The following is a 21,701-nucleotide window of genomic DNA, read 5'->3' on the forward strand; positions in this document are numbered from 1 at the left end:
GGTATGAACTAAAATTTACAGACAGGTAAAGCCTACACACAAAACTAAGCCCATAAAAACCTTAAACCAGCAGCACAAATACAATGCATCAATAGCCCCTGCCACACATTACCCTTAAGACGTGATTAGGTAGTTAATTGCATGTAACCTGTGATCTGGCCATACATTTAATCAATTAATGGTGTTATAAAAGGAGGAATAAGCCACAAACTTATTCCACAAGAAATGTGTCATAACTTTGTGGCTGGTTCCTATCATGCCATTAATTAAACATGTGGCCAGAGTGCACCTGTGGCCGTGAGCCCCATCAGCCAATTGGAGCTCTCAGCCAGAGGAGTACACCATGCACCTCCAAGCCTAGAAGCCCACAGCTGATGAGGATACCAGCCACAGGAGCACGTGCCCACCAGTTATAGGATGCATGGTGTACCTCCATGGCTGGAAGCCCAGGTTATCTGAGGAGAATCATGATTCCAGGCTTCACCTACACCAGCAATAAGGTGTGATGGGATCTGACGCACTCAAGGTAGATAAAAATCGTAATTTTTTTTAATTAAAAAAATGGATTTGTTTTAGTTTAATCATATTTTGGGGGAGGGGGCTGTTAGTATGCTTTTTAAAAAAGAAATAAACCTATATAAAGATAATTTTAATTTAAGATATGTTGGAGCTCCAAAGATCATCGTAGAATAGGGATTATGTCTAATTACATACTATTTGAGAGCATATATTTGTGTAACCTTTTTAGATAAGTCTTATAAATAGGTCACACTAGGCCATGAACTATATTAGGGGCCTAACCTTATGGGGTTCCCAGAGGCTCCCCTATATATAAGTAAAGATTAAAGAAAACCACTCTACCCAATGGGACTCAGTGCTCAGTCTAGAAGATCCCATTAAGCATTTCTGTGATGCTTAGTTTCAGTTCTCAAACTGTGGATTTGTGTCTCCAGAGATAACATCCCTGCTAACAACAGCCTACACCGAGGAGAGATAACAGACCTGACTACCTACCCAGCAGCCCTATGGTCTCTCTGCAAGTTTGTATACACAAAGTCAAGCCCTTATTGCTCTCTAAAAGTGCAAAATTCCATGAAGTTAAATGAATAAAGGATTACTGGGAGTGGGGTACATCTGGGCAAGGAAGAGAAAACTGGAGATAAATGCAAGGAGGGAGGGACAGTAGAAACAAAACAGAAACATTTTGAGCAGAATATTCCAGAAGTCTTGAGGGATACATTTCTGAGTACAGCCTCTCCATTGATTTGAGATCTAGTGAGGGAATGGTACAGTAGAAGGGAAAACCTATCATGGCAGCAGGCTTGCCAGGCCATAAAAGAGACTGTTTGTACGAAAGTTGTATCAAACAACAAGAATGCACTTTCTATAGAAAATAATGATTAAATTGAGGTTTCCTGATCAGTGATTTGAATTATTTGAATCTTGATTTAAATCAATTTGAGTTAAATAAATAAATCTATCCTGGATGCATGATCCCACATTCATGCCTCTGACATGCATGTGTGCCATGGCAGGACATGCGATTGTGCGGTTCATGTATCAGGTCCCACATCATGCCTTTACTTGCACCTCTCGAGGGCCCTATATCAAAATAAAAAGTCTCTACTTAGTCCTATAGGGTTCCACCAAGGTGGTCAGAGGGTAGACTATCTTTTTCAATACAAGAGATAATATTTTTACAAATCCCATTTTATAGCAGAGGTATCATACATACAGCCCACAAAGATGCTGTAACCAATGGCCATTGGATGTTAGGAGCATGACCAGGGAAAACAGCCTGCTGCAGAATCCCAAGGGCCCCAGTGAACATGGGGATCAGTGGTAGGAGGACAAGCAAAGGCTAATAAAACCCCAGTTGACCTCCAGACATTTTGCCCATCACCACCAAAATGTCCCCATCTCCCTGGCCAAGAGCCCTACTGCTGGTGTGCTACATGTCTCATACTGGAGGCAGAGCCAAAACTGGCACTGCTATGTACCCCTGGCACTGCTGCCATAGGACAAGGCATGTGGCAGTGGCAGCAGCAGCTCCAGCCGGGAGCACGCAGCAGGTTCTGAAGCTGCTGCTGCCACTGCATGCATCAGGTGGGAGCCAGAGCTGCTACCAGTGGAGCCACCCCATGCTCTCGGCTGGATCTGGCCCTCAAGGAGCACCATAGTCTGAATCAGCCAAAGACAGACAGTGAGTTTGACACTTCTGTTTTATAGTTACTGTGGCTATGCTAAATATCCAGTTACTCTGAAAAAGTTTCTCTAAAGAAAGTTTTGTGTTTTTTTTAAAATCAGAGAACCATGTTTGATCCTCATTTCTTTTAAGGTACTTCTGTATAAAGTTTGTGATGCTAAGCTAATTCCCAAGATAACTACACTTCAGATTTTACCAGTTCCTGAAACTGCTTTGGAATTCAGTATTTCTGAACATAAGAACACTTCTTCCTCCCCCCACCTTTTTTTTTTTTAAACAGCCTGGAAGTTTCTTTAAGCTGCAACTGTTTTTCAGTTTGATTATAGCACTAGTGCTGCTCCAACTGGCTCAGGAGCTACAGAATAACATACAGACCAATAGGTGAAGGGCAAAAAACATTCTCAGTTTAAAGAGATTGAGTCATTGTACTTGTACTATGACTGAGAAAGAGAACACATGTTGCACTATTTGTGATTTCAAGACAAACAAATGCCAGTAGTTAAAAAACAAAAAAAAACAAACAACAAGCAAAACCCCATACACCCCCAACGCCTCTGATAACATTTTGCACAAACAGTCATACGTGTTCAATTTAAAAACCTCTTGGGGCTCAGGAACCATATTCCATGCATCACTGGATTATAGTGACCTGATCTTGCCTTAAAATATCCCCAAACAGTCCCTCTATTCCTGCCTAACTTGTTTCTTTTTCTGTGCCCATTATTGTGGTATTTAAGTACCCAGGGTACATGCGAGAGCTCTCTCATCGTATGGACCCTGCATGCTGTCAAGAGAAGGTCAAAAGTCTGAAGTACAACTCACATGAACTAATAAAGTAACTATGATGAGATGAAAAGGGGAGGTTATTAGGGTTGATGCACACATGTGTACTGCAACTTGTATATGAAGATAATCTCAACTACGGACTCACAAAAATAGCTGCCTTAATATCATGAGGATACTGTATCTTGATGAAATAAAACGATGATTCAGTGATTACAGCACCAGTCTGGGATTCTGGACACCTAGGTTTGATTTTCTGCTCCAATGATCATTTTTTGTGTAAGCTGCAACAAGTTGTAGAATCTCTACACTTTGTTTCCCTATCTGTAAAAAATAAATAAATAAATAAAAAATGGCAGTACTTCTCTCCATGATACATTGTGAAGATAGTTAAAATAAAGACTTAAAGCTGCTCAAAAGCTACAGTAAGAGAGGCCCTATATAAATTGAGACAGATAGTAAAACCATATCACATTCTAGTATACCAAAAAGAGTTTCTTAAATCCTTTATACAACTATAACTAGGGTGATCATACACCATGGTTTGGCCAGGACAGTCCCAGATTTCATCGGCCATCCTGGCTGGTTCACTAAAATTGAAGCAGAAGTCTTAGATTGGTGGCACCATCCTGACAGCACATGTCTGACCTGGCTCCTCCTGAGAAGTGGCTAGAGGCTGAAGGGTTGGGTTGTACTAAACATCACTCTTGCTGCCTGGGGTGAGGCTCACATCAGGGCCAGGGCTTGGGCACCTGTGCAGGGCAAGCTGGGATGGCCGCCTGCTTCCAGCAGCCTCATGCCCTGCCACTTCAGCCCATGCCGAGGTGAGGACTGCATGTGACAGCACCAGGTGGCTGCTGGCAGCAGTGGGAGGTGCTACACATGGACCACTCCCAGCTGGGTCCACCCTCTGCTGTCCCACCCCACCTAATAATATGATCACCCTGATTTTAACCAATTTATGGAGCTAATCATAAGGTGCTTGCTTCCCAGCCTAATTAAGATAAACGTAGTACAGTTTGGATGTAACAGAAGGAAAATGATGAACCCCTCAAGACCAAGGATTGCACCAGGAGATAAAGACAGACTTACAACTCTCCCATGATACATAAGGGGGCAACCATATTCCATACAAGTTACAGGTGGAACTTAAATTATAAGCATGGACAAATGAAATGATAATAGGCTCAGACTGGCAGTCCATTCTCTGATGTGACTAATGAAGCATCAACTGTCCAAGTAAACGAATGTCCAATGGAAACACAGTCCAGAGCTCCCTGAGAATTGTGTTTACTGGGGTTATTTGACAACAAGATGTTCACTTGAAACTGGGTAAAATTTAAAGTTGGCAAGGATATATATCTTTTAGCTTTAATTTCATCTATATCTATCTAGCTATATGAATCTGGAAGGATCTCAGAAGTGCATCTAGTCCAACCCTGAAACGCCAACATTCTAAGTGATAACTATATTAATTAGAATACCATGATATCCCTTCAACTTGAGCTGCTGTAAAATTTGTCCAAAGCCTTCCCCAAAAGACCACTGAAATTAGCTGAACTGGCCAGATCAACACTTTTTTAAGCATTCAAAACTCCACAGCAGTTTCCACATCCCCACCCACCCCAAGATACACAAACCACCTTCAAAAGCAGAGTACAAAAGCACCAGTCTCTATTATACTCTTGTGCTTTTTAGTTCCACAAATATATTAATTCACTGTTTTCAACTATTGCTAAAACTATTTTTGCTAGCAGTTACTTATGTAAGTTTCTTATAAAATTGCTCACCACTGTGAATGGTACCTTAGCACACTCAATTCACAACTACTTTGCCACAGTTTTCTTATATAATCAACCTATACCTTCAACATAAATCTTGTAAACTTCCAGCCAAGTACACAAAGTAAGGCATTTAATTCATTCACCTTAACTGCCAATATTACTTATGAGTTACATTTCTAGCCTCTAGAGGTGCAACGATATATCAGTGGCGTATTGGATCAGCATTGATAAAAGGAAAATTAACACTACTGGCAATTTTTTTTTTTTGGCTGGTATAGCTGATAATGTCACTGATAAATGCCACGTGCATGTGCAAAGCCACATGCATGCATGCAGCCAGAAATGAAGCCCAGCAGCTTGGAGAGCAGCCTCCTGCCAGTAAGTCTGCGGAGGGGAAGGGGCAGATCAAGGGCCCCACAGTGAGGGAGGGAGTGGGGCAGGGGCAGGCACTGCCCAGCCAGGGCAGTGAATGCGACCCCAGGAGGGGGATAGAGCTGTGGGTGGCTTATCTGGGGGGCACAGGAGGAGGGGTGGCTCCGTATTACTGCATGCACCCCCAGGGGAGGCATGGGGGCATGTTCCCCCTTGATTTGTGTGCAGGGCAACAACGGGCTAAGCAAGGGCCTGTGTCAGCCTCTTTCTAGTTTGGGCTCAGACTGTGCTCGGGGCAGGCAGAGGCAACACTTGGAAGGGGACTATGGGGGACTTGGGGGTGACTGTAGTCTACTCTGAAGCCACACCTCCCAGTACCGCCGCTGCTACCCACCCTGCCACTGACCCCACCCTAAGCACAGCCCCAGCCCAGCTTCTATGCTGGGAAGAGGTAGGCACAGCCCCTGGCCCTGAGCTCGCAGTGGGCAGCCCAGCTGAGCCCCGTGCACAGATCCAGGGACACATACCCCATTCTTCTCCCAGGGGTGTGCACAGCAGCAGACAGCCACCCCCTCCCCCCATCCCTGCATGGTTCCGTCTCACTCCCAGGGTTGCATTCACCACCCTGGCTGGGCAGCTCCTGCCCCTGCCTCACTCCATCTCTCACCATGGGGGGCTCAATCTGCCTTGCCCCCACAACCCTTCCCCTCCACAAACTTACTAGTCAGACACTGTTCTCCAAGCTGCCAGGCTACATTCTTGTAAATCGGCTATTGGATCGGTACTGGCTGATATGGCTGGTTAATAATTGGCCATCATTATCGGCCAATTAAATCTTTATCAGTGCACCCCTAGTAGCCTCCAGATACATTAACAATGTATGCCAGCCTAACAAAGTATGACCAACACAAGCTTAAGAGGAACAATGGCCAAAATCTATTATTTATGTACTGATATGATAGGCACCAGGAAAAAGAAGACACTTAATTGGTATAACAGAGGCACCAAAGCTCAAAAATGCACAGCAGTATTTGCCTTCTCCAAAGCTTGGGTAATTTCATTCTTGTCTTTCTTTTTCTGGTATTACTGTCTTGCATATTTCAACCAATCAAGAAATGGTTTTCCCAAGAACATACCCTGTTTTTTCAAAAATTTAAAACTGTACAACATGCAAAAATACACACATGATGCACAGGTCTAAAATAAACCTACGGATGTAACAAGTTCAATTAAAGTGTCTTCAGATGGTGGGGTAAACAACTGTATTGGCCTAGGACAAGGGGAATAGTACCTAGGCAGAGAGAGAGTTCTGCGTGCCAGCAAATGTCTGTGGGTTTAAGACCAAATCCAGAGAGTACTGCAGGACCAGGAGGGACCACTGCTGGAGCTGGAGACAGAGTTCAAGGGAGGCAAGTTGGGCCAAGGACAGCTCAATGTGTCAACTAGACTGAGGCAGGGCCAGGAAACAGGAAGAGCTAAAGGTCCAGAAGGGGCTGCACCCATGGCTTGCCAGAACAGGGTAGCTCCAGAGGGTCAAGCAAGAGCCAAACCAGGAGATTCACAAATCTGTAGCCCAGTGGGAGACAGAGAGGGAACAGGAAGCTCATAGCCCAGAGTAGTGAGTGTGATCCCAGAGAAACCAGGGGCTGGGAATGAGACCAGTGAATGTAGGAGCCCAGAAGAGAGGTACGACATCAGCAGGAGAGAAAGGCCAAAGAGTCCATAGCCCAGGAGAGCACGATGATCCAGGAACTGTTCATGGGTAAGACCAAAAACTGCACCCTACTGGGGTTCGGGCTCACAGTTGTGGACCTGTTTGTGGCAGGGTAGTCCCTATAAAGGGCCACTGGGAACGGCAAACATGGTGCACCTGAAAATCCCAGCTCCCACTGCTTTGTGAGTTACCCTTTACATGGAGAAGGCCAAGGGGCACACACTGACAGAAAAGCACTTTGAAGGGTTCAGAGAGGGAAAGGGATCAGAGGATCCATGAGCCCACAGGGAATGGGATCAGAAGATCCAAGGGCCCAGAGGCAGAAAGGAATCCGAGGATCCAGGAGCCCAGATGGACACTGAAAATGCAATCAAAAAATTCCAGGGCCCAGAGAAAGAAGAGGATCAGAGGATCTATATGCTCAAAGTTCAGAAAGGGACCGATAGTGAGATCAGAGGATCGCAGGACCCAGTAAGAGCAAGTAAGACTAAAATGAGGATGCTAAGAAGGTCTGAGGCCCAGAGGGGGCTAAGAAAGAAAGCAAGAGTAGGATCAAGGTGTCCAGGGGCCAGAGGAAGCCCAAGTGGAGCCAAAGGGCTCAAGGGTCTAGACAGAGGCTGAGTGGGGCCAAAACGTCCAGAAGACTAGAGAAAGGCTGAATGAGAGACCAAGAGGTCTGAGAGCCAAGAGAAAGGGCACTGAGTGTAGAGAGAGAACATCTGAAAGTGACACTTGTGAGGCTTGGGGAGAGGTGTAGCGGCAGAACAGAGCCCTGCAATTAGCCCATAAGCCAATTACCTCAGGTACCTGGTGTTGATTAGGACAAGGACCAGAGGCATAGGTGGTCATTAGAAGGAGATCAGGTCTGGGATGTCCTGGGGCAGTCTCCTGTTTATAAACATAAAATAGATCAAGGTGTGACGGGGAGCAAATGGGTGACTATCCCCAAAGAGCAAGCAGGTTAAAGTTTTTTTTTAAATCTCAAGGGGCTTCATGGTCACCCCTGGAGATAGCACCCTGCTACAATGTGTAAAAGGAAATATGTAGTTTATCATCTTCTTTAACGGGGGGTTTGGGGTGGGGGGGGTGCAGAACTGGAGGGGGTGGTGTTCATTTGTTTATTAATAGCACCAGTAATAATCTTTTGATTTATATATAGACAGAAACTCTCTCAATAATAATGGTATTTTTCAACATACTCTAATTAGCCAGAAATACATCTTCTTATCTAAGAAGAAAAAGGGATGACATCTTTGGAGAACTACAGCGTTTAATAGGGATATATAATACTCTCCTACCCTTCTAAATAAAACATGAATTCTCCCAAAATAAATTTTCATATTGTAAATTACATAAAATACAATGTTTTACTTAGATTATGCTACCTACTAGTGACAATGATATGTTTTCCTATTTCACTAAATCTGAACTATTTGCTAATTTGGGAGTGGTTACAATCAAGAGGAGTTCATAATCAGTCATTATGGTTGATTATTATTTTTTTAGTAAGTAAATATGTATTCGAGTTAGTCTCTAGGGTATTACCCTGCCCTGCCTTCTGAGCTGAATTCAGAGCTGACCTCCTCTCTCATTTCAGTATAAGAAAGGCAAATATCTCTTAATGAAGCATTTGCAATGTAAGTGGAAAAGCTGAGCTAAATAGATTTCCCAGTGTGATCTTATACTTTCTCTACAGAAATGAACAAAAGCACAGTGAAGGCCAGCCTACAGGTATAGGTAATCTTCAGAAATAGAAGTGTCCTATGGGTACAAGTAACTTGATGATCAAATTCACTTTTGACAACTTACAGCTTTTATGATAAAAAAATACTATATTCAATAGCTATTATTAAGATAACACAAAAAACAAACAAGAAATGTTGTATCCTTTTTTAGTTCTGAAAGATCAAGATCTGAATGATTTCTATCATCTCTGGTCCACAAAATATATCTACTTTAACAGTAGGATCAAATGTTATTGTTCTTTCCATGGAAGACTCAATGGATAACTGAAAAAGTGATGCATCAGAGAGAATCTGAAAGTGAAATCACATGGGGAAGTGATTTTAAGACTATTATATTTTTGCTCACATTTAAGTTTCTGCATACAGACTTAATAAAAAAAATAAAAATAAAAAATAAAAAAAAAAAGGTCTCCAAGCATTTGACATCCAACCTTTTTAGAGAAGCTTACCAAGTTCATATGTATATCTAAGAAATTGAGGAATGCTCAACCTCTAGCCTGCAGGCCAAATACAGCCCACAAAGCCTTGGAATCCAGCCCATGGGGCTCCATATAGCTTGTTAAATGGTGGCAATGAGGCACAGCAGCCATTAAAACTGCTATCCCTCCCCAATGCCAAAATCCCAAGACATGGGTCAGAGTGGGCCACCCACCCCACATCCAGCAGGGCCATAAAACAGGCCATACCCTCTTCCCTCTGTGCAGCCAGATTGGGGCCAGGCCATGTGCCCTTCTCATGGGGCTGGGCCATACCGCATACCCTTGGCCTACCCAGACTGAAGCTCAGCCATGCCCCCACACCCTGCATGGCTGGGCCATGCTCCCACCCCACCCCCTGTGGGATTAGGCCACACCCCCCTCCCCTCCTCCCAGCTAGGCTGGGGCCAGCCAGGCCACACCGCCTCCCCCCTGCTGGGTTGGATCATGCTTCCGCCCTCCCACCATCCCCACCCATTGGGCTGGAGCAAGCCCCCTTTTCGGCAGGCGACTGGAATGGAGCCAGACTGTCCTCTGCCACCTTCCAGGCTGCTGGATGGGTAGCACAGGACCCACCACAGGCACTGGATTGGATCTACCAGCCAGATCCAGCCTACTGACAAAATACGTTAAGTACCGTTGCTGGTAAAATGAACACAGGGTAGAAGGGAAGATGACCAAAAGGGTTTTTTTATCATAAAGAAAGAAATGCAAAAGAAAGTTATGCCTTCCCCCTAGATTCTTCTTAAATTAAATAGAGAGTTTCTTTTAGTTATTCCGTTTTCTTGTTGCCTCTAACAAAAATCACATGGCAGCTGACAAAAACAAATGAATAAGAAATATTAAGACAATCTGTGATCCCAAAAATCAAAGGAGGAGAGTTCACAAACAAAACATTGAGAATCTGGCTTCACATCTACAACTGGTTCTGTAAAGACATATCCTTGTACTAACATGCAGCTCCATTAGTTTCTAGGGAGATCTGCCCACACCGGTCCAAATGTAGGACCAGAGCCAAAAACTCAAAGTTTTGTTCTTAGCTCATATTCATAAGTTATTTGTACAAAACCTGACACAGGTAATACATATGATTTAAAAGTACTTTTAATAAAAAATAAACTAGAATTACTAAAAACAACTTCAGTTTTAAGGTGTTTATGTTTGCATTACATTCAGCTTGGGCAACAAAATGACTGTTTACTTTCCCATTCCCATGGTGAAAGTGTTTATGCTTTTAATGCTGCTTAACATATATTTATTAATATGATCATTCACTCACTTTTATTTCAATATTGTAAGAAGAATTTGTAAAGTTGTTTGTTTATGCTATATCTAACACCTAAACAACTGACAAATACTCGTCACAGCTAGACTACTTAATCATTAAAAAAAAACAACAGGAAGGTGTCTAAGAACACCAAGTGCCGCCTTTGTCACTGAAGCATAAGAACCATTATATTAAAATAATATCAGAGGTCTATCTCTGATGATTCAAAACACCCTGACAAACAGATAAGGCTGGGTAAATAATTCATAATAAATAAATGAATCTGAATCCATGAGAAATAAAAAAATACAGTTTATAAAGTTAAAGGAATGAGCCTTTACAAACAACTATCAATCTTTAGATTGTACAAACAGAAATGTGAGCTGTTTTGGTTGAATCTATATCCGGTGGCACGTTAGCTTCATGATTAGACACTTAAAATCAGGTTTCTGAGAACCTCCACTGCCAATTTCATGTTTCTTTCATTAGAACTGAGTAAAATGTAGGCACCTAGTCCCACTGCAGTCAAGTACATTTAAGGGCTTGGCCAGGTTGAAACTAAAGCATGTTTTCTCCACATATTCTGCCAACTCACATTCTGGAATACCTATGGAAGCAAAGGTTTAAAACAAAAGAAGCCTGAACTCTGGAAAAGCAAATATTCTCAGCTAAAAGCTGAAGCATTTATTGAATTATTAGAGACCACTTCATTGTAAAATAAATCAGTGCAAAAAAAATGCACATTTATATGATGTATGTTAACTAATAATACCTGGACTGTACTTGTAATAAACACTGACATATCACAGTAATAGCCAAGAATAGATTAATGTCATATACATCCTTTACAATGAACAAATGAAATTAAGATGTATTGCCCAAACTGTTCTGTAATGTTTTTAGTAAATCACAGCATAAACACAGTCTTAAACACACCAAGTTACACTAGGCATGCAGGGAAACTATTATAATAGTATTCTTCTAAATTACTAAGGTACTTAGACCATGATTAGGTATTAAGTCCCTATTATAGTAAAGTGTATACAGCTATAGCACAGAAATGCACATATGGTAATTACAGTACTTAGAAACAGCACTCTATGGACACAGTAACAGAGCAAGAATAAAATCTTAACAGAGTTAAAGGCTCCCTCTTGCTTTCTTCCCAATATGAAGTGCCACACTTTTGACTTTCACACATAAATGCACATTACCAGATACGATTCCTACGAGGCCCTTTAATCATATTCATTCTCCCCAGACCTTATATACCCAAGGTCTATTTTATGTGGCTTATGCCACTGTACTTGCTACATTTCTTTTTTACTTAAGGTAAGGCAAGTGTGATCAGCTTTTACTGTTTTTTTTAGGTAGTATCTTCTCCCTGAATATTGTGTAAATGTCTCTTAGATGTAGAGGTGCGATGTTTCACCAGCCTTGCCCAACAACTCTGGACATTCAACTTCTGGTAAATTTGTTTTACACATTAAAAACAGAGCTGTCGCGTAACACTCTGATACAGTCTTAGAACAAAGCTAGCTGCCATGTGTGATTTTTGTTAGAGGCAACAAGAAAACGGAATAACTAAAAGAAACTCTTGCTACAGAGGTGCTGGTTGTAACCGTGTTGGACTGAGGATGTGTGCAGACAAGGTTCTTTGGGTAAATCTTTTATTATACCAACTAGAACAGTTGGGAAAATGCTTCTTTGGAAGCTTTCAGGTACTGCAGATGCTCCCTCTGCCTGAAGAAGTGTATTTGTACGCAAACACTTGCAAAGAAGCATTTTTCCAACTATTTTAGTTGGTCTTATAAAAGACCTCAAGCTACAGAAGTTGTCTCGCTGTGAGCCTCCTGCTGACCAGAAGGACAGCTACAACTCAAGGCTCTCCCTTGCAACATCCCATTACTTAATGAAAACCTGGGAGCCTCTCTGAATGCAAAGACAGGTACGTATGTGTTATCTGGAACCATTAAGCAGCCATAAAAAAACCCCCAAAGCCAAGATAACTCACTAACAAGAACTATGACAGCACCCAGAGCACTTCAGTTACTGTAGAAGAAGAGTCCAATCCTAATCAGCATTTTCTCCACCATAGCCTAAACGAGCTGGCAGTTACATTCAGATAATGCGCAGCCAAGGACTGGCTCTGCTACTCAGATAATGCGCAGCCAAGGACTGGCTCTGCTACAACTTCCCTCGTGCTGTTTTTTGTAGTACTGAATGCACTTCGCAGAGGGAAAAGAAAGGTTTCTCTGCTCTTTCCGAGCCTAGAAACAGTAACCAGCAGGGCTGTGGTGGGAGGCGGAGGAGGAGGTGGCAGCGGCTAGGAAAGCTATGGAGTGGTTAAAGAACCCAAGGAAACTCGTGGCAAGGATTTCGATCTCCAGGAAAGCCTGGAGGTGAATGCGGCCAGCCCGGCGTGTCAGGGCGGCGCTGTGAAGGACAGGACCTGCCCCGTGCCCCAGTGCCTGCACGGAGCTGGAGGCAGCGGGACCCGGCGAGGGAGCGGGTCAGGCCGGGCGGCAGCTCGGGTCCCAGGACAACAAAGGCTGGATGGGGACAGGCGGGGCCGGGCCGCCGGATCCGGGCAAGGGCCGAGCAGCAGCTGGGGCAAGCGGGGCCTAGGCGGGGCCGGAGCAGGGGCGTTGCGCGGCGCTGGGCCCGGCCCCCGGCGGGGGCGGGGGCACGGGCACAAGTGCCGGCGGCCCGGGAGGGGAGGGGAGTGGCGCGGTCCCGCCCGCTCGCCCCCGCACTGACCTCGCCGCCGCTCACGCACAGCTCCATTTTGCGGCAGGGCTCCGGCTCCTCCGCCTCCTCCAGCGGCGCAAACGGCACCATGTCCCCGCCGCCCGCTACCCGCCGAGCCGCCGCCGCCCGCCGCGGCGCATGCCCCGGCCCGGCCCGGCCCGGCCCCGGCGGCTGCTGGAGCTGCGGCCTCAGAGCGGCGCGCGGCCGAGCCGGCGGCCCGTGTCAGTGTCCGTGTCCGTGTCCCCGCCCCTGGAGCACGGCCGGCGCCGCCAGCTCCGCCCGCCTCGACCGCAGCTGCTGCCGGCCGGGGGCGGGGCCGCGCCGCGCTGCGCTGCCACCCCCAACATGGCGGCAGCGGGGGGCGGGGCCTGCAGCGTGAGAGTGACGTCAGAGCGGGCAGGAGAATCCCCGGCCGGGAGAGGGGTCGCGTGGCGGTGACGCGGCTGGTGCGGGGGGCGGTGCCGGCTCTTCCGACCGCTGGGCTCGTCCGGGACGCGTCTGCCCGCCACACGGTCCCCGGCCCCGGCTGCTTTTGTTCCCAGTCAGCCACCGCCCTTTTCGCAGGCCTCGCCCTGACAGGGCCGTAGAGAAGGGCAGGGCCGCTTCTCGGGTAGATGTGAGATCTGTTATTAGACCAACTCAGGAGTTGGGGAAAATGTCTTTGCAAGTTTTCGGATGGACACAAGCGCCCTTCACCCGGCATAGGGAGACGTGGGTGTTGTTACGTGTTTTCTAAGATAGAAGAGACACGGGAGGGCGCTTCTGGCCCCTTGTGGCTGCAGCTAGAGGTAGTTTGGCTGGGCAGCACGTCCTTGCAAACCTGTCCTGAAAGGTTTCTGATTCGCCTGTAAGGACACAGGCACCTTTTGACCTGAAACTTAACTACACGGTGCTTGACACCTAGTTCTCTCATTTCATTTAAAAAGGGACATTTAAAAGGTCAGATTCCACGTGTATAAATAGTACTTCATAGGACGGGGCGGTTCACTTCCATTCAACACGCAATGTAGTTAAAATCTTAAAATCAACAAAGAGATCCTTGGGACTGAGGAGTTTTTAAAGAGATCAAGTGACGGGACAGGAAGTAGTTTACAGATTCCATAAACAAAGGCACCCAGTCGTGGCAGCCGAGTTCTTGTGCCTTAGCTCACACTGGCTGCTCCGTGCTTCGGTTTGCACTCGGGCATTGTTAATGTTATTGATGTGCGCCCAAAGAAAGCCAAGTGACAGGACGTTTTCTCTGTGATTAAATATGCAGGCATTTAAGCAGTGCTATGAGGCAGCCATTCATTTAACTCAAAAGGAACATAAGCAAGAAGCCATGTTTTTGTGGACAAGATGAGCCCTCAGCAAAACTTGAATCTCTAGGTGCCCCTTTCTTCAACGTTATAGTCATTTATATTGAAAGGGATTGAAGCAGATCTTGACACCCAGAAAAGTGGCAGGTTGAAGGCACATGTTTTAGATTCCTAGTGAAGTGAAACACTGCAAAGTTAGAAGGTTTAGGGAAGGGTAATAATAATGATAAAGGGCACAGAAAAAACTCTTCTATGAAGAGTCTGCATCTGTTAACCTGAGTACATGCTAAATATATATATAAAGATACTGACAATGGATTGGGAGGGTTTTTTTCCTCTTTGTCTCAAAAGAGCAAGCAGACATTCCATTACAAAAAAGGTGGCAAATTAAAAAACAATCAGATCATTTTATACTGTATATAGAATTAAATTATAAAACTCACTGGCTTGGATTTCAGTGAAACTGAAACCTTAGATCCAAAAATATCTAAAATTATAATGGTGAATGATAACACAAAAGTAGGAAGAGATATCGTACCTCATGGTTCATGGTTTAAAATAAGCTCTAAATACTATGGATTAGTGTGTCTTTTGTGCCTTGTTTTTAGAGCATCTAGTACTGGCCAATGTCAGAGACCAGGCTGCAGGTCTGATTAAGTATTCATTTCCCATTTTAATATTTTTGACTTCTGACAATTGAGTTTGGACTCTAAATGTTCATGCCAGCAATAAAAATATAGCCTTTTTCATTCTGATTTTTTGGCTGGACAAAGGCTTAAAGTGAGTATGTTATGAAAAGTGTTTAGAAGCTAGTAGGTTTGAAAACTAATAGAATACCTTTGATAAAAGTTCTTGCATTCTCTCTATCTTTTGCATGTTCAGTATTTCTGTAATCCAAACAACCTTAAAGGTAAGGAATAAGATTTTGCAGCCATCATTCAAGTATTTCCAATTTTACTTCTATGGTTCTGAAAATTTTAACAACAACAGAGTTTACAGCCTTCATTTAATTTGCCCAGTGACACCAAATTGAAAGGTAGGAACAGCAAGTAACTCATGACAGAAAAGTCCATGCAAATTGCCACACATCCTTTCAAGCAGGACTTCTTTTAGCTGATAGACCATAGAGACGTGGCAGTGGGAGCTTTCCCTACCTCTTGTCGGTGTGCCTCATTCTAGCTCTAAACAGACTACCTCAAAAGGTATACACAGTCTCCATGTTTATTCAGTCACCAGCTTTTCTAACAAAACTACATATAAGGGCATTGTCCCACAGTGGCTGGGTTTCCTTATCCCCTATATTAGGGCTTGTCAACAGAGGCTACTTGGAAAGGAGCTAAGAGGTACACCGCTGCTGCCATGTGCAAGCTCCCCCCTGCTCTGCATCCAACCACTGCAACCCCCCTTCCTCCCCCCCCCACTCTGCCAGGAGTGTACCCCGAAGGGTACACTCCTTAAAAAAGGTTGAGAACCCCTGTTCTATATTGTCAGTGGGTGCTGGAATTCTCTAGGGAAATGCTGACTGTAACAGACACGGATCATTAACTCCACCCTGGAAAATAAGGGAGGCAGAACTGGCAATTTGTGTTGATGGGGTATAGGTCAATGACATGTTTACAAGGAAACTCTTAGAACAGCAAAATTTGAGGAGAATCCCTAGCTGAAATCTAGGTTTTTGTAATGTGATTTATGAACAAGGCCAAACCCCAAGGAAGGGCAAATACAAGCTTAGTTTGTGAAGGTCCGATTGAAAGCAGAATGTAAACTGTATATCTGCAAGCATCAATTAACATTTGTGAAGGTGTTTTTCATCATGTGAATACATTTACTAGGAACTCATCTGAGACCATAATTTAATTTCATACCTACTCTGCATATAAAAGTTGTACCACAAAGTCAGTGGCTTTGAACCTTGTTAGACTAAAGGCACCCCTTAGAAAGTGTTAGTGTTCAATTTTCACTCATATTTTGACTACAGAAGAACTCAGACCACAACAGTTCAGAATGTTTTTAACAGTATGGATTACTGTTTGAAATATCTGGGTTTATTTTGTGAATCATGTTTGTATACCTTAGTAGTTCTTACATTGCATGGCATCCCATGGCATTCTCAAATGGATCTCAAGGCATCCCAGGGTGTGGGAATCACTGCACTAAGTAAATAAAAAAAAGCTGTGTGTTCATCAGGCCTGTTCTAGCAAAATGCCATCAGCTAATAAAGATATCTGATTACAGTCTATCTGGGCTGGACATTATCTCATAAGGTAAAAATGGACATGTCTATATTCATTCTTAGAACACATCTAAATTAATACTAAAAAAACTGTAAACAAGGCCACGTTTTACAAATACATGTATTTACATAAGTGTGGTATAAACCCTGCTGTATAATTGTACTGGCTGGTAGGGCTGTGCAGAACAGCACCATTTCATTTCAACTTCCATTTTGATGGGACAGTGTTTCGTTTAGAGTTTTGTTTAGTTTCAAAAGCACTGTTCCATTTTGTTTCATCAAAACTGTTTTGCTGCTTTGATGCTGTTTCTATGTTTTGCCCATAGGCTATAATGGGGAGGCACGAAATTCATATAACGTCATTTATTGCCTGATTTGGATGAAACTTTCAGGGATGGTAGCCCCTGCTGAGACCATGAAGCTTGCTAGGTTTCAAGGAGACAGGTGCAGGGGTTCCTGGGAAACTGCACCTCAGGCTGCTGACAAGTAAAACTTGTGACGTGTGACTGTATTTTCCATCCCTCCCCCAGAGCACTGGAATTGGAAGGGACCTCAGGGAAGCATCACAGTCACTGGCAGGAGTGACGCATAGGGGTGCATGTGTACCCCCTGAGCATGGTGGTGCACTCCCTACAAAAAGGTGCTGCCGACACTTGCCACCTCCCCACTGCCAACACCACTGCCGGCATCTGCGGGACCATCAGCAGCATCTGTGGGAACTCCTGCTTACTGCCGCTGTGCTCCTGCCACCGCCATGCCCCGGCATTGTTCATGGTTAATGTGTGAGCAGTCCTTCCCCCCTCTTACCCCTCCCTCTCCTTACTTTCTGTTTCCCTGCAGGCAAGGCCACCTTGAGCTTTGAAACTTGAAACTTTCAAAACATTTCAACTGCCCTCATTTTGTTTCAAGGCTGTTTCAAAGCCCTTAGTCTCATTTCAATTTTGCTGTTTTGAACTCGAAACAGTGTGGAAACAAAACAGCTGGAGAAATTTCGCACAGCCCTACTGGCTGGTTTTGTAAAACAGCTTGTTGTATGGTTCACTCTCCCTATGTAAGCAAAGAAACTCATGTTCACATACAAAGAGTAGGAATCTTTTATACTCAGAATAATTTAACATGAGTGACAAGACCTTTACAAAATGCCTGCCTTGTTTTTCTTTTAGGGATGATTAATTCCTACCCACCTCCATGTTTCCCAATTTTTCTGTAGCCAAATTGCTAAAACAAATGGGGAAAAGTGCAATCTGCCCCTTTATATATGATGCATCACATTTGTCTATTTTCAGCACCCATTTAAAATTGTTCATTAGCTTAGATAAGTAATCTGATCTTGTTTTCAAGGTTAAGAATCAAGCTGACTGAAAAAAAATTAATTGACTGACTATGGAACCATTATAGAAAATGAATTCTATCATACCTGACACACAGGCTGGCAGGTCTCTTTTTTAATCGCTGGAAGTGCTTATTGTGTATCGCTATAATGGTTTGCTTCCGGCATCATTCTGCCCTACAGCTCAAAAAGACTATTATTTAGAAACAGGCAATACTGATTAGAGTTAATGCAAAACTGATTTGAAATATTAAATCCTCTAGATAATATAACACAATTACATTAATTTGAAAAAATTACTGTTGAATCTCTAGTAATAAAGCACAGGTAAAGGTATTCCTACAACGCTCACAGAGACAGATTTTCCACAGATACTACACTCATCTCAATGGAGTTTTATCAACAGAAAGGAGATGTGACATTATTTAGAACACAATATGATATGTAGGTGCCAGATGTAAAGCAATTCCCATTTTAGTCCTTATTTCACATGCAATTTAGAGGAAAGTTTGAAAGCAAAATGATCACCACTTCTGAGTTATGACAGAATAGGGAAAAAAGAAGAACTGTCTTATTTTACTATAATTCCAGCCACACTTCTTAAAACTACAGAAAAAAATAGCTGAAGGCTAAAACTTGAAACTTGACACAAAGATCCTATAACTGACTAGTAAAGGCCTTGATCCTTCAAGGTGCTAGGTATCTTCCTTGAAGAAGATAAGGACATTCATCATTTCTCCAGAGTGTATCCTACATGCATACTTGCTGGTTCAAAGATGAATGATGACAGAATTGTTACTGATCATAAATACCAGTAGCCCAATATATCCAACTCAAGAAGCTTGCAACATACTTCCTATTGCTTCTGTGAAAAAAACATTACACTGGAAATTAAATGACAAAATTTTTGTCAAAGCGATATTAAAAGATCTGGAGACTTCCCCATCCTGAGAGGCTAAGGTTTGAGGTGATATTTACTGGAAAACTTTTCACATGAGGAATCGCTGAATTAATTGGAACAAAAGAGTGTAAATGGTAGGCAAGTGTGGCAGGGCACTGTTGGTGCCTGCCACTTTAAGAGCAGAGTCAAGCGGCTAGCAGGTGCTTGATTGTGATGGTCATTTTAGAACCATGGCCACTGTGGCGGAGTACCCTTGGGGCACTTGCCACATGGCAGGGGCTGCAGTAGGCTGGGACAAAGCCAGCAGAGAAGGCAGCCAAGCAAAGCCCCCAAATGTCTTTCTAAGAGGGGAGGTGTGTGGGAGAGCACTTTTGTGGGTGCTTGTCACTTGAGGGCTTCCACAGGCTGTGAGGGGAGCCTGCTTTGGAGGAGCAGCAGGGAAACTTCACCCAGGAACTATTTTAAGGGGGAAGGTGAGTGGCAGGGCACTGTTGGTGCCTGCCACTTTAAGAGCAGAGCCAAGCAGCCATCAGGTGCTTGATTGTGGCACCTATTTTAGATCTCTGGCCACCTATAGAACCAGAGCAGTTCACTGCTGGGAGGTCAGGCAGTAACATTGCCTGGCTGCAAGGCTGAATGCAACATCCTGGAGGTAAGGGTAGGAACTGTAGGGGATGGCTTGGGGGCTCCTGGTCCTGGGCATGACCTAAAACTCCAACCTGCCAGGAGTGGGTAGCCTGGTGGGGCTCTCAGTGGCATGGGAGTTCCCAGGAAATGCCAGGCCAGTTACCACCCTTGTGAAAGTGGGGTTGGGGTGCCTTAACCCTAGCCCTCACCCTCTGGTGTGTTATGTAACATTGGAGGCAGTAGGGCCAGGTGTGGCTGCAGCTGCCTGAGCCCTGTGGGGTGCAAGACCCCAAGAAGCAAGAGTGAGGGCCTGGCATGACTACAGCCACCTGAGCTCTGAGGGGTGTAGGACCCCCAGGAAAGGTAGTTGGGGCCAGGCACAGTTACGGCCACCTGAGCCCACCAGGGAGGGAAGCCCTGTGGCCCCAGTGAGGGGGCAGAATGAGGACCCCAGTGAGGGGGCAGAGGTGTGAAGCCTCAGGGAGTGGAGGCCAAGGTATGTCTCTGGATGTCTGAAGCTGTAGTTTGGGCCGGAGGCCAAGTAAGGGGGCACAGTCCGAGAGATCGGGGCAAGTGCTGACTCCAGTAAGTTCTCCATTGTTGGGAAGCTGAGTGTGGGTCAAAAGTAAGACCTATAGGTGAGCACAATGACCTGGTGCTCCAGGGGGGAAGTAAGAGTCCCTGTGAGACCCCAGAACACCAGTAGTGGTGTGAGTTAAGAACGCCCCGGGTGAGGGGTGGCCCCAGAAAGGGGGCAGAGATGAAGAACCCCAGTGAGGAGGGAAGAACCAGAGGTCTAGGAGCCCAGTATGTCTGAGTGTACAGAATTGCCCTGGAAAGGGGCCAGGGCAAGTTTAGACCTGGTCGGGTAATTGGCTGGCCACTACCCTGGTTAGGGTCACAGGAGAGGCCCAAAAGACGGTATATCTGCCACCCCAGGTGTGCACTAGATAAAACCTATGGCCAAAGGGGCCCGCTCCAAGAGGGAGCAAGGTGATATAAGTTGTTGAAGTTGTTGATGCATGAAAGAGACCCTGTGAGTGGGGCTGGAGCGCGAGAAGCCCTACTGAGAGGAGAGCAGTATGAATGTTTGTGTCTGAGCCTGAGGTTGTGCATTGGGAATTCAGTTCAGTCAGAAAGGGTGCTGACAGACATGCAGTCCCCTGCTGTAACTCATAACACTTTACATAAAGCTGCATGAGTTAAAGCATCCTGTTCTCCCTGCCGTGCCCTCCCCCCCCCCCCCCCCAACTGCCCCTCCAATCTAGTAGATGTTTGCCTTCTGGGTCCAATGGGGAGGAGAATCAAACCTGGCTGCAGGCAAGCAGGCAGCCAAAGAGCAGCCCCTCCAAGCTAAGGAGCCATCCCTCTCCCCAGTCCCACTCCCTCCCCCTCCCAGCTCCAGGGCTGTCATCAGTAAGAACGGGAAGGAGAAAGCCAGCAGCAAAGACTTGCCGGCTGCAGTTTGTCCAGCCTGAGCTGGAGGGGGGAGGGTGGGCTGTGAGGTATGTGGTGGGGGGCAGGGGGACTCTGATCAATGTGCCACACTCCAGCTCAGGCTGGACAAACCCCAGCTGGCAGCTTGCTGCTGCTGGCTCCCATTCCCCACTCCCTTCCTACTGACAGCCCCGATCACATGAAAAATTAACTTTAGGGAACACAAGTTCCCTTAAGTGCTCTAAAGTAGAGCGCCTTCATCTGATACCTCATTTGATATGGGTTAATTTTCTGCGTGACCACGCACTTTAAAAGCACTCTGAAACCATATATGTTTGTCATGGCATGGCTGTAAAGTTCTTTCAGGGGGCTGATTGCACAAAAAATTTAATTTATGTCTACACCTAAGGGTAGTTGTCTATGACATAATGAAGCACTAATTAACCTGGGTAGAACACAATACTAACATAGCTATTTCTGTCCTTGGGGTAGCTTGAATAGGCCTGAGGTGGGCATTAGAACATGCCTTCCAGCCTGCCAGCCACTGCCACATGGAAGGGACTGAAGCTTCAAGTCTTTCCCCTCCCTGCTTGAGCAGAGCAGACATAGCCAGGCCCCAGCCCAGGTGCTGAGACCAGGGGGAGGGGTGCTTAGACCCACTGTAGCCCACATGAGACCCCAGCCTGGGTCCGCCTGAGGGCCCAGAATTCTGCCCACCCCCTGCTCCCCACTCAGTTGGGGGGGAGGGGGTAGTGGCATTGAATTCCCAAAAAGTTT

General features: G+C 45.1%; 1 protein-coding gene across 2 annotated transcripts in view; it reads right to left on the minus strand.

Annotated features, from left to right (window-relative positions):
* The window catches only part of RPS6KA6 (ribosomal protein S6 kinase A6), a 97,557-nt gene extending 84,113 nt beyond the window's left edge, over positions 1-13,444 (minus strand). Inside the window, exon 1 of one of the 2 annotated variants that reach the window (XM_090059676.1) lies at positions 13,108-13,444. In XM_090059676.1, coding sequence (XP_089915802.1) covers positions 13,108-13,188 — 81 coding nt within the window. In that variant the 5' untranslated portion in view covers positions 13,189-13,444. Of the gene's footprint in view, positions 1-7,657; positions 7,711-13,107 lie in introns of those variants that run through there. The other variant, XM_090059677.1, reaches the window with a different exon arrangement.
* Positions 13,445-21,701: the final 8,257 nt, after the last annotated feature.

This window comes from Crocodylus siamensis, chromosome 8 (assembly GCF_052110815.1).
Source record: "Crocodylus siamensis isolate JL-2025a chromosome 8, ASM5211081v1, whole genome shotgun sequence".
Lineage (NCBI taxonomy): Eukaryota > Metazoa > Chordata > Crocodylia > Crocodylidae > Crocodylus > Crocodylus siamensis.